This window comes from Mus caroli, unplaced genomic scaffold (genome assembly GCF_978045245.1).
Source record: "Mus caroli unplaced genomic scaffold, Mus_caroli_1 scaffold_8, whole genome shotgun sequence".
Taxonomy (NCBI): Eukaryota; Metazoa; Chordata; class Mammalia; order Rodentia; family Muridae; genus Mus; species Mus caroli.
In genome coordinates this window covers 42,472,624-42,489,617 of record NW_028227263.1, presented here as the reverse complement: position 1 = coordinate 42,489,617, position 16,994 = coordinate 42,472,624, and the positions used below count along the sequence as shown (strand labels likewise).

The 16,994-nt window shown below is 38.9% G+C and overlaps 1 protein-coding gene and 1 pseudogene across 1 annotated transcript; one reads left to right on the top strand and one right to left on the bottom strand.

The window, feature by feature from the left end:
- Window positions 1-9,635: 9,635 nt before the first annotated feature.
- LOC110298011 (G patch domain-containing protein 4 pseudogene) lies at window positions 9,636-14,698 on the bottom strand (annotated as a pseudogene).
- Window positions 14,699-15,541: 843 nt separating this feature from the next.
- On the top strand, window positions 15,542-16,489 carry LOC110299017 (olfactory receptor 51Q1). Its single transcript, XM_021168588.2, has one exon. The coding sequence runs from the start codon at window positions 15,542-15,544 to the stop codon at window positions 16,487-16,489; it is 948 nt and encodes a 315-aa protein (XP_021024247.2).
- Window positions 16,490-16,994: the final 505 nt, after the last annotated feature.

The window sequence follows — 16,994 nt, the reverse complement described above, 5'->3', positions numbered from 1 at the left end:
GAGAGGGGCAGTGAGTGGGATTTAAAGTAAATAAGTAAAAAATGAATAATAAAAAATGTTTAAAAAGAGAACTAACATTGAATGCAAATCTAATACTTCTGACTGGAGAGATGGCTCAGTGGTTAAGAGTTCCTGAGTTCAATTTCCAACAAACTCATGGTGACTCACAACCATCTGTAAAGAGATCTGATGTCCTCTTCTGCTGTGTTTGAAGACAGCAACAGTGTATTTATACATATAAATAAACAAATCTTTTAAAAAATACTAATACTTCTTAGTATCTTATTCAAGCATATAGAACAAAGAGCTACTGTTGTCCTCTAGCTGAGCCAGACCTCAGAATGAAAACTATTAACACAGCATGTGTCAATGGAGCAAGGACTCAAACACTGTCAAACTCTTATTATAATTCAGCCAAATAGAATGTACTGAACACAATTCTAGAGCATCAAGATTGAGCAGTGACAAAAAGAGACAAAGTTCCTTCACCGATGGAGCCAAGCAAGTATTTTCTCCATATGTTTTCTGTCTGTGCCACATTTTGTATATCCTAGAACAAAGTTTAGAATCAATTTTAGTCAGAACTTATAATATCCTATATATGCATAAACACAAAATAAGCCTTTGAATACGAATTTTAAACATTTAAAATCTTGCTTCTATGTTGCATTTTAAGGACTGTGACAACTGAGAAGGACTTCCTGGAGAAGTTATGCCTGAGGCCTGACCTCCAAGTTTTCATTTGCAATGCTTATATACACTCTGAACTAGGACTCTGTAGTTGATGAAGAGTATAGGCTAGACTCACAACCACTGTCTGGCATAGGAATTCAGTAGAAGACAGAGATTTAACGTTGTAGGGGTAAATCAAGCTGACAAACCCACAGACAAGGCCTTTCCATAGAGAATCAGAGCAAGAAAGATAGGTCATTTCCAAGAAAATGAGAGGGAATATTTTTAGGGAATCAAAGAAAAGCATTCCACATTTTGTGACTTGGTTACCTCACTCAGGATGATATCCTCCAGATCTATCCACTTGTCTAAAAATTTCATAAAATCATTGTTTTAATAGTTGCGTAGTACTCCATTGTATAAATGTACCACATTTTCTGAATCCAATCCTCTGTTGAGGGACATATGGGTTCTTTCCAGTTTCTGGCTATTATAAATAAGGCTGCTATGAACATAGTGGAGCATGTGTCTTTATTACAATTTGGAGCATCTTCTTAGTATATACCCAGGAGAGGTATTGTTTTATCTTCTGGTATAACTATGTTCAATTTTCTGAGGAACCACCAAAAAGATTTCCAGAGTGGTTGTACAAGCTTGCAATCCCACCAGCAATGGAGGAGTGTTCCTCTTTTTCTACATCCTCGCCAGCATCTGCTGTCACCTGAGTTTTTGATCTTAGCCATTCTGACTGGTATGAGGTAGAATCTCAGGGTTGTTTTGATTTGCATTTCCCTGATGATTTTAGGATGTTGAAGATTTTTTTGATGCTTCTAAGCCATTTAGTATTCCTCAGTTGAGAAATCTTTGTTTAGCTCTTTACTGCATTTTTTTTTAATTTTATCAGAAAGTTTAATTATCATTCAGAAAAAATTGAGTGGATAACTTTCTCTGAAATGAAAAGGGAGACATAAGAACAGAATATGAGAAAATCCAAAAATCATCAGATTTTGTTAATTAGGATACTGTCACTGTGCCCTCTAGTTAATCTGACTAAGGGTTTATCTATCCTGTTGATTTTCTCAAAGAACCAGCTCCTGGTTTGGTTGATTCTTTGTATAATTCCTTTTGTTTATATTTGGTTGATTTCAGCCCTGAGTTTGATTATTTCCTGCTGCCTACCCCTCTTGGGTGGATTTGCTTCCTTTTGTTCTAGAGCTTTAAGGTGTGTTGTCAAGCTGCTCATGTATGCTTTCTCCTGATTCTTTTTAGAGGCACTCAGAGCAATGACTTTTCCACTTAGAAATGCTTTCATTGTGTCCCATAAGTTTGGATATGTTGTGGCTTCATTTTCATTAAACTCTAAAAAGTTTTTAATTTCTTTCTTTATTTCTTCATTGACCAATGTATCATTGAGTAGAGTGTTGTTCAGCTTCTATGTGAATTGGCTTTCTATTATTTATGTTGTTATTGAAGATCAGCCTTAGTCCGTGGTGATCTGATAGGATGCATGGGACAATTTCAATATTTTTGTATCTCTTGTGGCCTATTTTGTGACTGATTATATGGTCAATTTTGGAGAAGGTACCATGAGGTGCTGAGATGGTATATCCTTTTGTGCTGCAGACCCACCCTTTGTCTGCGTGGAACAGGTCTCTGGGGCAGGTGGGCAAAGTGTCGGATGGAATGACAGACAGATGCATACAGGAGAGGTTGTGTAGAATCTGAATGTAATTTGTCAATCGAGCATCAAACTTTTTATACAGAAGAAAATAAGGAAGTTGGGTGACACACCCTCAAGGTATAAAGAGTTACTGGATTCTTACATAAAACAGAGGAATGCAAACACAGAAGGTCTAACAGGAACCACCTGGGATAGAATTCATTGTTAACAACTGGGATCAAAAAGAGCTCCACCTAAGATTCACTTAATCTTAGAAGCCAGGGTCAAGGGCTTCATGCCCTTGCCATAGTTCCTATTTTAGTCTATTGTATAGTCCACCTTCCCCCTAGGCCATTGTAAATATGTGTGTATGGGTGTAACTCAGCTATCTTTAGTTCTAAGTATCTATTCTTATTTCTCCTTAGGTCTAAAACTTCCTTCTTCCTAGATGATGGTAAATTCCTGTGTAGGGCAGTGACCTAGCTTTTATTCAAAGTGATAGTGTAATGCCAGAGGCAATTGTGAATGTCACTGAATAGGCAACATTCTTACTGAATTCTAAGCCCATGGTCTGCTCAAGGACTTTCTAAGACGTTGGAACACTGGTGAAGGCTTAGCTGTCAGAATTCAATATTAAAAGGCACTTATAATAAGATAATATTAAAAGAGAGCATGTGGATCCATACACCAGACTAACATGGGAATAGAATATGAGTATATAGGTTAAAGAGAATGCTTCAACATTAGGATAAAATATTCTATGTTAAATCACCTCTCTTCAAATTTGTTTCATAACTTCTGTTAGTTTCAATGTGTCTCTGCTTAGTTTCTGATTGCAGGATCTGTCCATTGATGAGAGGGGGGTGTTGAAGTCTCCCATTATTATTGTGTGTGGTGCAATGTGTACTTTGAGCTTTACTAAAGTTTTTTTTTTTAATGAATGTGGATGTCCCTGCATTTAGAACATATATGTTCAGAATTGAGACTTCATCTTTGTAAATTTTAACATCGATGAATATGAAGTGTCCCATCTTAAATTTTTGTTTGTTTGTTTGTTTTTATTTTTTATTTTTTAATTAGGTATTTTCTTCATTTACATTTCCAGTGTTATCCCAAAAGTCCCCATACCCTCCCCCTCACTCCCCTACCCATCCACTCCCACTTCTTGGCCCTGGCGTTGCCCTGTACTGAGGCATATAAAGTTTGCATGACCAATGGGCCTCTCTTTCCACTGATTGCCGACTAGGCCATCTTCTTTTTTTTTTTTTTTTCTAATCTTTTTATTAGGTATTTTCCTCATTTACAGTTCCAATGCTATCCCAAAAGTCCCCAATACCCCCCCCCACTCTCCTATCCACCCACTCCCACTTCTTGGCCCTGGCGCTCCCCTGTACTAAAGCATCTAAAGTTTGCAAAACCAATGGGCCTCTCTTTCCAGTGATGGCCGACTAGGCCATCTTTTGATACATACGCAGCTAGAGACATGAGCTCTAGGGGTACTGGTTAGTTCATATTGCTGTTCCACCTATAGGGTTGCAGACCCCTTTAGCTCCTTGGGTACTTTCTCTAGCTCCTCCATTGGGGACCCTGTGATCCATCCAATAGTTGACTGTGAGCATCCACTTCTGTGTTTGCTAGGCCTCCTTAAATTTTTGATACGTTTAGGTTGAAAGTTGATTTTATTGAATATTAGAATGGCTACTAAAGCTTGATTCTTGAGACCATTTGATTGGAAAATTAAGAGATATTAAGGAAATGTCATTGTTGCTTCCTTTTGTTTTTGTTGTTAGAGTTGGAGTTTTGTTCATGCGTCTATCTTCTTTTTAGGTTTGTTGAAAGATTACTTTCTTGCTTTTTCTAGAGCATAGTTTCCTTCCTTGTGTTGGAGTTTTCCCTTCATTATCCTTTGAAGGGCTGGATTTGTGGAAAGATGTTGTATAAATTTGATTTTGTCATGAAATACCTTGGCTTTTCTATCTATGGTAATTGAAAGTTTTGCTAGGTATAGTCGCCTGGGCTGGCATTTGTGCTCTCTTAAGGTATGTATGACAACTGCCCAGGATCTTCTGCCTTTCATAGTCTCTGGGGAAAAGTCAGGTGTAACTGTGATAAGTCTGCCTTTAAATGTTACTTGACAATTTTTCCTTACTGCTTTTAATATTCCTTCTTTGTTTTGTGCATTTGGTGTTTTGATTATTATGTGACAGGAGGAATTTCTTTTCTGGTCCAAACTATTTGGAGTTCTGTAGGCTTCCTGTAAGTTCATGGGCATCTCTTTTGTTAGGTTGGGGAAGTTTTCCTCTATAATTTTGTTGAAGATATTTACTGGTCCTTTAAGTTGGGAATCTTCCTTCCCTTCTATACCTATTATCCGTAGGCTTGGTGTTCTCATTTTGTCCTGGATTTCCTGGATGTTTTGAGTTAGGATCTTTTTGCATTTTGCATTTTCTTTGATTGTTGTGTCAATGTTTTCTGTGGTATCTTCTGTTCCTGAGATTCTCTCTTCTATCTCTTTATTCTGTTTGTTATGCTTGCATCTATGGCTCCTGACTTCTTTCCTAGGTTTTCTATTTCCAGATTTATCTCCCTTTGTGATTTCTTTATTGTTTTTACTTCCATTTTAAGATCCTGGATGTTTTTGTACAATTCTTTCAGCTGTTTGGATGTGTTCTCCTGTATTTCTTTAAGGGAGTTATTTATGTCCTTCTTATAGTCCTCCATCATCATCATGAGATGTGACTTTAGATCCATATCTTACTTTTCTGGAGTGATGGTGTATCTATCTTGCTATGGTCAGAGAGTTTTGATGATACCAAGTAACCTTGGTTTCAGTTGCTTCTGTTCTTATGCTTGCCTCCTGCCTTATGATTACCTCAAGTGCTCCCTGTCCTCAATATATGTGATCAGAGTCTGTTCTTCCTGAATCCCTGGTGAGTCAGAACTTCTCAGAGTCCAGCTTTCTTTTTGATCCTGTGATTCTGGGAACCTGTGATGCTGAGATTCTGGGTGTGTCAGAGTTCTTGGCAGTCAAGCTTCCTCTGAGACCCTGAGATCCTGATGTGACCAAGCTCCTGGAATGCTGGGATCCCGGGATCCTAAGATTCTGGTCATGTTAGAGTGCCTGAAAGTGGTACCTCTTCTGGGGATCTTGAGACTGTCCAATGTTTGGAAACCAAGGTAGACCAATGCCTACAGGAAGAAACCTGAGCCACTAGTCAGACGGGGTTCCTGTGTTCATGCTCCAGCTGTCCCCAGGCACTCCTGGATCTGTTGAAAAGATGTTGTGTTCCACTCACCAATGACCCTAAGATCCTGGGTGTGCTAGTGCACCTGTGGGGTGGAAAGTCCTCTGGGTACCTTGGGACTATCCACCAAGTTCAGGTCCAAAGTCGCCCCATGCTGGCACCAACTGGAAGGGAAGACAAACTATTTTAATTATCATCTTCACGTCTTTATAATAATCTCAAGCCATTTTTCTCTGCTCTAAACTTGCACTTATAAGCATACAGAACAGAAATTCACATAAATAATTTGTGCACTTCAAATTTAAACTTGAATGATACAAGCTTTTTTTCAATAAATTGAAAATAAATCAGAGGTTCAAAACAGTAGAATTTCTCCTAAGGAATGAACACAACCTGTCGCTGAAATGCCTAGATTTAACCTCTACCCTTGAACTCTATGGTAACCCATCCTTATAGAACTTTGAGCTATTTTTTTCCAGAGAGTATGTTTTCCCATGATAACCAAACCTTGAGCACTCAGGTGTAGATGTTCAGGTTTCCAACTTCACAGTGCAGTACAAAAACATCTCCTGAACAAGAGAGGCTTTCTGATTCTCTCCCTTGAGGACTGAGGTCTCAGAGCACAATCTGCATATCCCTGTAAGATCCTGGAGACATCTCCCACTGGTCTCCTATATTTCAGTCTGAGATCATCAGTGACATAAAAACCATATGTAGACATGGGCCAGAGAACAGATACTAAAGACCACTGAGAGAACACAGTGAGTACTCAATGAGACTGGATTGCTCCCGAAATGGATATCAATAAGATGGATAGCAATAAAAGGAGGAAAATTTAGAGACTGAGAGGATATTCCATAGAAACAAGGGGAAAATTAAGCAGACCCATTTCAGAGGTGTGCCATGGGGAGGTGAGACTGGAGGGAAATGTGACAGGTAGGAGGCATGAAACAATTTCTGTAGAGATTTATCACACAATATCATTGATGCTAAGAGTGGCCCAGGTGCCTCTAATTCCATGCTTCATGGAAACTTTGTGTGCTGGTCTGTGTCATTATAATCTTGGCATCAAAAATGTGGCTTTCATTGCATGATATTACTGTTGATCCCCTATGATGTCCCCTATTGTGATCATCTTTTCCATTCTACAAAAGGCTTATCAAATGTCTCTGGAAAAGATGGCTTCTAGGAAAACAAAGACAATAGATGAAATGAATGAACAGAAATTAGCAAGCATCTTTCATGAACTGGACATTACAGTGCCCCATAAATGAGAGTTTGTCAGTTAAGGCCAAGCTGATGATAAAGAAACAGTTCTGAGAATATTTTCCAGTTACTCAATACAGAGCTGAGCACAGAAGGACAGTGTAGAGAGGAAGTAGGGCTAAAAAGGGCATGAAGAGCTAAGTAAAGGATCCCACAAGAATGCAGGCATCATTGTCTCTCCTGGAAGGATTAGCTAAGAAATTGACCCATCTGCAGAATTACTCAATAGACTACTATGTGTATTATGTGCAGCAGAGGAAGAGCATTGCCAGATTTTACTAATACTAAGCATGGTTCTCCCCCCCGCCCTCCTCCTCCGCTCCCTTCCTTCTATGCTTCCATCTGTCTTTGTTTCTTCTTAATATATATCCGCTGGCTTTAGGTCTACCCTGAGGTATCACACATGCATGGATACTCATGCTCAAATACATGTACTCACTTGCATACCTGTATTCACACACACAAATTTGTACACACACAAATAAATTCTCACCTTCAACAAGTGTGTTGTCCACTAATTTCATCATGTTTCCAGCAGTTCCCTTGCCCACAGCCCCTCTGTTAACACCTGTGTTAATGGTGTCTCTCCTTGGCTTAAGGCCTTGTGAAAGCTCCGTTCTCCCTCCAGGGCATTGGTTTCACTCCCTTTCTGTCTCAGTTCCCACCATACCTACAATCAGGCCCACCTTTACAGGGCTACAGAGGATTTATATTCATAGAATATGCTGGTGTTCCACCTTATTCCTTTCTCTAGCCTTTTAAATTGTTACTCAAACTACAGAGAACCTGGTAGACTACTTTCCTCAAGATTTCCTGGCTTTCCATACCATACTTTCTACCATATTCAGAACCTTGATGTGTGTGTGTGTGTGTGTGTGTGTGTGTGTGTGTGTGTGTGTGTAAGTATGTTATAAAAGTTGAGAGGGACATGAAGTGAAGCGAGCAGCATGAAGGGAAGAGCACAACAGAGAAATGGTGGTGAGAAAAGACCAAAAGACAATCACAATCTCTCCACCATGGAGAATATATATGTATATATTAGAAAGAGACCAAGAAAGAGATGACAGAAAGAAGAGTTATATATGAAGTGAACATGAGCAATTTATGTTGTACAGATATATATGAATGTATCATAATAAACCTATTATTTTATACTAACTTTAAAAAAAAACAACTCAAATTCACAGTAGTGTATATATGTGACACTTTATCACTGGACTGACCAGCTCCTTAGCAAAAACACTCAGTATACTTTATTTTGGCTAATTAAACAAAACAACTTGCTGGCTTTTCAAAGAAAATTATTTTTCATAGTAAACACTCTTTCTTATTGAAAATGATAAACAGTAGTTAACTGAATTAAAATTATAACATTCTAGGTCTGTGTGTTGCAGTCAATTCTCTGTGAATTTCATGGTTCTCTCCTATTCTCTTCTTGCCCCGGTGATTATTGGCTTCCCACACCAATTATACAGGTTGTATTTACAGCATCATCAAACATTCTACTTATGAGGCTATATAGAAGGTTTTCAAAAGAAATTACTCAGGAAATTAATGTATACCATGTTGTTGGATACACTGTCACCTCAGAGAGTTACCTCCCTATTGTTCATAAAGGGTTTGGAAATCAAACAATAAGCCTGATCTCTTAGCATTCTATGGTCTTCTCCATGGAGCTTGTCACTCAGTGCTTTTCATTGAGCTCTATCATCTTATAAACATAAATCTTTCAAAATAAAATATATTTCTCTGTGTCTACTTGCACTGACCAATCAAAGCAAGCAGAAATAAGAACAGATGGAAAATACCATATACATTTTAAAAGAAAGTATGTTCCTAGCGTCGAAAAAAAGGAAAGAGTCTATACTAAACTCTATTCAAGAGTGTCTGGGAGCCAGGTGCATACCTTTAATCCTAGTGCTCCAGAGGCAGAGTTCAATCCCAGCCTGGTCTACAAACTCACTTTCAAAACAGTCAGATCTCCACAGAGAATATCTGTCTCAAATAGATAAATAGGTAGGTAGAAGTAGATAGATAGATAGATAGATAGATAGATAGATAGATAGATAGATAGATGATAAATAGATAGATGATAGATAGATGATAGATAGATAGATAGATAGATAGATAGATAGATAGATAGATAGATAGATAGATAGATAGATAGCCTGGGTCAGCACAGAATAGAGTGAGTTAATGAAATGTTCTACTGAAATCAGGCTAGACAGCCTCAAGGAGCCACTGTGCTGGACTAATTTCCTGGTTGGGTGAACAATCTTATCCTTGCAAAGTGCTAGGAGATAGAGGAACCATCATGATTTATCTCAGATTTCTTTCCTCTACATTTTCACAAGCAACTGATCACATCTGTAATTAGCGTGCTTTTCTTAGAATATTTTCTAAGTTGTTAAATATTAATAGTGAATCTATTGATGTGGATTACTAATACTAAGTACTCAGAGAGCTTCACAAACCTTAGCTACGGTGGCTTGTCTTTTTTTTGACATATAAGTCTACATTTTCAGACTTTTAGAAGAGACAGTCCTTTAAGAAGAGACAGTCCTTTAAATATCCCTCCATCCTGATTCCTCTTCCCACCATCCCTTAGCTGGTGGTGAGCTGCAAGGCTTCAGATTTATACTTTTTGGACAGGAAGTTTTGCAGGGAACCATATCCACCCCCTCACCTAGCATAGAATGTTTTGCCTCCAGTTAGCAGATTGATGCTCCAGAGCTGCTTGCAGAAGAATGTGCAGAAACCCTGCCCCAAACCAGGCTACCCCTGAAAAAGAGTCAGTTGAGATCAGTGTTAGACCCTCAGTTCCTCCTCTGCTTCTTTTTGTCTCTCTCCTTTGGGTATGACTGACTTCTTTCAACTGCATTCTCTGCTTCCCATGCCCTGCCATCATCTTTACTGCTTACATCCAAGACCTCCTCAGAGCATTGTTGTCTTTTCTTTGTGTCTATTCTTCTGAACTTTCTCTCTCTTTTTGTTAGGTCATGCTTCCCTTCTTCCACTTGGGTATCCAAGTCCTTCCCACACATCTGTCACTTCTTGCTGCTTCTCCAGGGTTCTGAATCTGCTCCACTGTTGACTGCCTTTGGCCCACCTATCACATCTCTGCCTCCTTCATCACATACTACCATCTTCCTCTCTTCTTCATGGTGCTGCATCCTGCTTTTCTTCTTTTTCCTGGAAAACTGATAAGATTGCTTTGTGCTCTGTTCTCTGGGACCACTCCCTCTTGTAGCCTCTTACACCTCACTTCCTATAGTTGTTCCCTTTCTCTCATCTTTCTGCCACTTTTTCTTCTTCCTGCTTTCCCTGAAGCTCTTGTCAGTATGTTCCAGGAGCTCCCCACCTAGACTCTTTTCAGTTGCTGCAGCCTCTTCCTCCTCTTTCTGCTTCCTCATCATTTTCTTGTTCTGGGAGAGCTTCCTGTCAATAAATGGTTAAGAGGTGCCCATGTCCTTTGATCCTTTGAACCTGCAACTCCTTCCATGAATATTTTATTCCCTATCATAGGGAGGAATGAAGTATCTATGTGTTGGTCTTCCTTCTTGGTTTTCTTATGTTTTGAATGTTGTATCTTGGGTATTCTAGGTTTCTGGGCTAATATCCATTTATCAGTGAGTGCATATCAAGTGAGTTCTTTTGTGATTAGATTACCTCACTCAGGATGATATTCACCAAATACATCCATTTGCCCAAGAATTTCATAAATTCATTGTTTTTAATAGCTAAGTAGTAGTCCATTGTGTAAATGTACCATATCTTCTGTATCCATTCCTCTGTTGAGGGACATCTGGGTTCTTTCCAGCTTCTGGCTATTATAAATAAGGCTGCTATGAACATAGTGGAGCATGTGTCCTTATTACCAGTTGAAACATCTTCTGGGTATATGCCTAAAGGTATTGCTGAATCTAGCGGTAGTATTAGTAGTTCAGTCCAGTTTACTGAAGAACCTCCAGACTGATTTCCAGAGTGGTTGTACTAGCTTGCAATCCCACCAGCAATGGAGGAGTGTTCCTCTTGCTCCACATCCTCGAGAGCATCTGCTGTCACCTGAAATTTTTATCCTAGCCATTCTATCTGCTGTGAGGTGGAATCTCAGGGTTGTTTTGATTTGCATTTCCATGATGATTAAGGATGTTGAACATTTTTTTCAAGTGCTTCTCAGCCATTCGGTATTCCTCAGGTGAAAATTCTTTGATTAGCTCTGTACACCATTTTTATTGGGTATTTATTTCATTTACATTTCCAATGCTATCCCAAAAGTCCCCCACACGCCTCCCCTCACCCACTCCCCCACCCACCCACTCCCACTTCTTGGCCCTGTCATTCCCCTTGTGTACACTTTTTTTTTTATGTGTGTGAGTATGTGTGCCACATGTGTTTGGGTGCCAAAGGAAACAAGAAAAGGGCTTCAGACATCCTGGATCTGGAGTTGCAGGTGATTATGAGCTGCCCTGTGTGGGTGCTTAGAACTTAACCCTGGTTTTTTGGAAGAGCAGCAAGTGTTCTTAACCACTGAACCATCTCTCTAGTTCTCAATTATGACTTTCTATCTTGCCTTAGCTAGACTTTCCAGTAGTAACTTTATTTATTTCTGTACACCATTTTTAATGGGGTTATTTGAATTTCTGGAGTCCATCTTCTTGAGCTCTTTGTATATATTGGGTATTAGTCCCCTATCAGATTTAGGATTGGTAAAAATCCTTTCCCAATCTGTTGGTTGTATTTTTGTTTTATTGACAGTACCTTTTGCCTTACAGAAGCTTTGAAAATTTGCGAGGTCTCATTTGTTGATTCTTGACCTTACAGCACAGGCCATTGTGTTCTGTTTAGGAATTTTTCCCTGTGCCCATATCTTTAAGTGTTTTCCCCACTTTCTCTTCTATAAATTTCAGTGTCTCTGGTTTTATGTGGAGTTCTCTGATCCACTTAGACTTGAGCTTTGTACAAGGAGATACGAATGGATCAATTCACATTCTTCTACATGATACCCACCAGTTATGCCAGCACCATTTGTTGAAAATGCTGTCTTTTTTCCACTGAATAGTTTTAGCTCCCTTGTCAAAGATCAAGTGACCATAGGTGTGTGGGTTCATTTCTGGGTCGTCAATTCTATTTCATTGATCTACCTGTCTGTCACTCTACCAGTACCATGCAGTTTTTATCACAATTGCTCTGTAGTACAGCTTGAGGTCAGGCATGGTGATTCCCCCAGAGGTTCTTTATCATTGAGAAGAGTTTTTGCTATCCTAGCTTTTTGTTATTCCAGATAAATTTGCAAATTGCTCTTTCTAACTCAGTGAAGAATTGAGTTGGAATTTTGTTGGAGAATGAATTGAATCTGTAGATTGCTTTCAGCAGGATAGCCATTTTTACTATATTAATCCTGCCAATCCATGAGCATGGGAGATCTTTCCATCTTCTGAGATCTTCTTCAATTTCTTTCTTCAGAGACTTGAAGTTCTTGTCATACAGATCTTTCACTTCCTTAGTTAGAGTCACACCAAGGTATTTTATATTATTTGTGACTATTGAGAAGGGTGTTGTTTCCCTAATTTCTTTCTCTTTCTGTTTATCCTTTGTGTAGAGAAAGGCCACTGATTTGTTTTATTTAATTTTATATCCAGCTACTGCGCTGAACCTGTTTATCAGGTTTAGGAGTTCTCTGGTGGAATTTTTAGGGTCACCTATATATATATTATCATATCATCTGCAAAAAGTGATATTTTGACTTCTTCCTTTCCAATTTGTATCTCCTTGATCTCCTTTTGTTGTCAAATTGGTCTGGCTAGGACTTCAAGTACTATATTGAATAGGTAGGGAAAAAGTGGGCACCCTTGTTTAGTCTCTGATTTTAGTGGGATTGATTCCAGCTTCTTTTCATTAACTTTGATGTTGGCTACTGGTTTGCTGTATATTGCTTTTATTATGGGCCTTGAATTCCTGATCTTTCCATGACTTTTATCAATAAGGGGTGTTGGGTTTTGTCAAATGCTTTCTTAGCCTCTAACAAGATGATCATGTGATTTTTGTCTTTGAGTTTGTTTGTATAGTAGATTACGTTGATAGATTTCCGTATATTAAACCATCCCTACATTCCTGGGATGAAGCCTACTTGGTCATGATCAATGATTGTTTTGATGTGTTCTTGGATTCGGTTTGGGAGGATTTTATTGAGTAGTTTTGCATTGATATTCATAAGGGAAATTGGTCTGAAGTTCTCTTTCTTTGTTGGATCTTTGAACCAAGCCAGGAATGCCTCTTCTTGGGCCTCCAGGCAAGCAAGCTTGGCCTTCATGGTGATTCCAATCCAGGCAGCCTTGTATGCTGCTCCTTACAAGCTTTGAGTAACAGCTCACCAGTCAGAATCTTTGGGAGCCTGGGTTCATGGTTATCAACATCACTGCAGCTCCCAAAGTCTATGTCAGGCTTCTCTTCACCTGAGGATAGTGTGGCTGTCTTCCTAATCTTCTGATACAGCAAGCTGGGCTTGCGGTGATTGAGCTCGGTAGTCTCCTTGGAAAGGTGCCTTATCTTCACTCAGTCCTTCCCTGAGTCCACTACCAAGCTGGCTGCACTCTTGTTGAAGAGATCACTCCACCAGTGGTTTGTAAATTCCTTGGCAGAGTCATGTACCACCCTATTGGTATCTTGCTTCGGTGTCACTTTGAGGGCCTGAATGATGCCATTCTCTCTCTAGACCAATCCAATTTCCCTCAGTTTTATGTTGATGGTGGTGTTGCTGCTGCTATGACTGATGCTATTCAAATTCTTAAGTGAGTTTTCTCAGAGCTGCAAACTTGGCATTTATGGGTCTCTTAGGAATCATGACATGATAATACGCCACAATTACAAGAAATAATTAAATATTAGGGGAGGTTCCATAGTTTTAATTCATAGAATATTCCAAAAAACTTAGACCCATTCATTGATTATATTTAAAGAATAAGACCATACACACACACATGCACACACAGACACACAGAACATCAATAATAACAAAAAAGAGTATAAAGACTGTCTGCATGACTTGGGGTTAAGAGGACCTACTCTTGCAGAGGGCCAGACTTTAGTCCTAGCACTCACATCAGGAGTTCACATCCCTCTACAGTGCTATCTCCTCATGCCACTGGGACAACTGATGAGAAATTCACTGTTGTAGTGGGAATTCTTTCATTTTCATGTAAGTGGAACTGGGATCTTACCATTTATTTTTGTTTCATTTGTGAGAAGGTGGACCAGTTAGACTGTTGCTAACCTAGAACATTTTTTAGTTATTTTCTATTATAAACTTAAACTATACATTTGTTTCACTTTCAATGCATTTTCAAGTGACATTCCTTAGGATGGACCCTTGGAGTTATCTTTCACCATCCTTCTAGTGCAAAAAGGAATGAAAGAAAATGTGCCATTGTTAGAGACCTTTGCCAGGCGTGTCTGGAAAGAAATCATCCAGATGACTGCTATGAAATTGTATGAATCTTTTTCTGTCGCCTATTCCTACAAGTTTTTATTATAAATCTGTACTCCATATGTTATAGATGATATGTTATATAACATAACATGCAGGAAAGCTTGAAGAATGATAAAATTAAATGAAATACTTCCCTTAACAAAAGACCTGTATTCATCCTCTAGAGGGCAGTATAAAACCCTTTCAGATTACTTAATATATCAAAACTCTCCAAAGTTGTTCATTAATATTTTCCTCAGACCACTTCATCTTCGATTCACTTCCTATTATTCATCTAATGCAACCTACCTTTATAAATGTTTCTTTTACTAAAATATCTGAGAATTTCTTTCCATATAATGCCCTTTGCTTCCTCCTCCATTTCATCTAATTAATAAATTTTAGATTTCCTTACAAATTGATTTTAACCCTTCTAAGCGTTTTTTTCCTTTCTATTCCCCACCCCCTTTTTTTTCCTTACCTGAAGTTCTGGTCTGCATTAATGTATTAGCTCCTAGATTCTCGGCCACTTGCAAATGATTAGAAATTCCCATGACTTCTCCCTGTCTCATTGGACCTACTATTTATCTATGAGCCACTTCTTATGGACTAACCCTACAGATATTAAACTCGGTATATCAAACAAAACCTATGCTATGTGCCCCCCAGAACTCTGTCCTATTCTTGGGCTCTGTAAGAGGATAATTGTCATTATAGTCCACAGAATTACAGAAGCAAGATACCTGAAAATAATCATGGTACTTTCCAATTTAAACACTATTTCATCTGAGTAAATGTCACAGAGTGCTAAACAAATCACCTTTCTGTGATATTGGTCAGGTAGAAAACCTTTGTTCAATTTTGGTTATTTGTTTAAATTTCTAATATTAATTTCAGCTAGTATAGATGTAAGAGTAGGTACATAGGCACAGATACAAGAGTCATCAGAGAAATTATAACAAAAGAAACATATTTTAAACATTTTAATACATAGCTGAAGAAATGTAAGTAGAAAATAATGAGTTTGTCTTGAATAGAAATCTATAGGAGAATAATCTTCACTGTTCAGCTTCTAACTACTGAACAACTCAGTATTCATTTCTCATGGGCAATCTGTAATATATACTTCAAGACTGTAATGATTGAGTGAACAATGATGGTAATCAGTATGGTAATACTGATGCTGTTTTTAATGTGAATTGCAGATTCTGTACATTGTGTCCATTAAGTATGTCAGAAGTAACTAACACCACTCATGATCCTTTCTACTTCATCCTCACGGGCATCCCAGGATTTGAGGATATCCATCTCTGGATCTCCATCCCCTTCTTCTGCCTCTACACCATCTCCATCATGGGCAACACCACCATCCTCACTGTCATCCGCACAGAGCCATCCCTCCACCAGCCCATGTACCTCTTTCTCTCCATGCTGGCCCTCACTGACCTGGGTCTCGCTCTTACCACTCTCCCTACTGTCATGCAGCTCCTTTGGTTCAACATTCGGGAAATCAGCTTTGAAGCCTGCTTTGCCCAGTTCTTCTTCCTCCATGGGTTCTCCTTCATGGAATCGTCTGTTCTATTGGCCATGTCCTTTGACCGCTATGTGGCCATCTGCCGCCCACTCCACTATGCCTCCATCCTCACCAGTGAGGTCATTGCTAGAATAGGGTTGGCCATCATTTGCCGCTGTGTCTTGGCTGTTCTTCCCTCCCTTTTCCTGCTCAAGCGCCTGCCCTTCTGCCATTCCCACCTTCTTTCTCACTCCTACTGCCTCCACCAGGATATGATTCACCTGGTCTGCGCTGACATCACAGTCAACAGCTGGTATGGATTTGCTCTTGTCCTGCTCATTATTGTATTGGACCCTCTGCTTATTGTACTCTCCTATGCACTTATCCTGAAAAGTGTCTTGAACACAGCCACTTGGACTGAACGACTCCGGGCTCTCAACAACTGTCTGTCCCACATGCTGGCTGTTCTGGTTCTCTATGTCCCTATGGTTGGTGTGTCTATGACTCACCGCTTTGCCAAGCATGCCTCTCCACTGGTCCATGTTCTCATGGCCAATATCTACCTGCTGGCACCTCCTGTGATGAACCCCATCATTTACAGTGTAAAGACCAAGCAGATCCGCCAAGGAATTACTCGCCTCCTCTTGCAGAGAAAGGTGCACTGAAGACTGAAGTTTATATAGAAAAGGGTACTTTTATAAATGAAACATGGTGTCAAGCATGAATATTTCTGCCATAAAATTGTGCATACCAAGGATGTGGAGTGGAACATTTGCTTAATAAATACGCCAGCTAATAAAAGAAACATTATTGCTTGACTAAAAATTAAAGAGATATTTTTTTAAAGCTTAGGTTTGCTATTCTCTAACCACTTGTCTTTGAGGTTGACAAAAACATTTTCAAAATATATTTTTTCTTCACAGTGTTTTGAACATATGATAAAGTACATGATCTTGTTTTACAAACTCAACATTCTTAGAATGTATGAACATGCTCTCTGAAGCTATAGCCTCTATATATCTCTCTCAATACTACATGCTAGAATTTAATTAAATGCAAGATTTTATATAATTTTGGCCTATAGGAATGGAAAAATTTATTGAACTGGGAGACTAATTAAAGAGAGAATTAAACATAAATATTGATCCTACATGAAAAGTCAAATGAAAA

Coding starts and splice junctions, on each gene's coding strand:
- LOC110299017 (XM_021168588.2), top strand. CDS start 15,542: ATGTCAGAAGTAACTAACACCACTCATGATCCTTTCTACTTCATCCTC.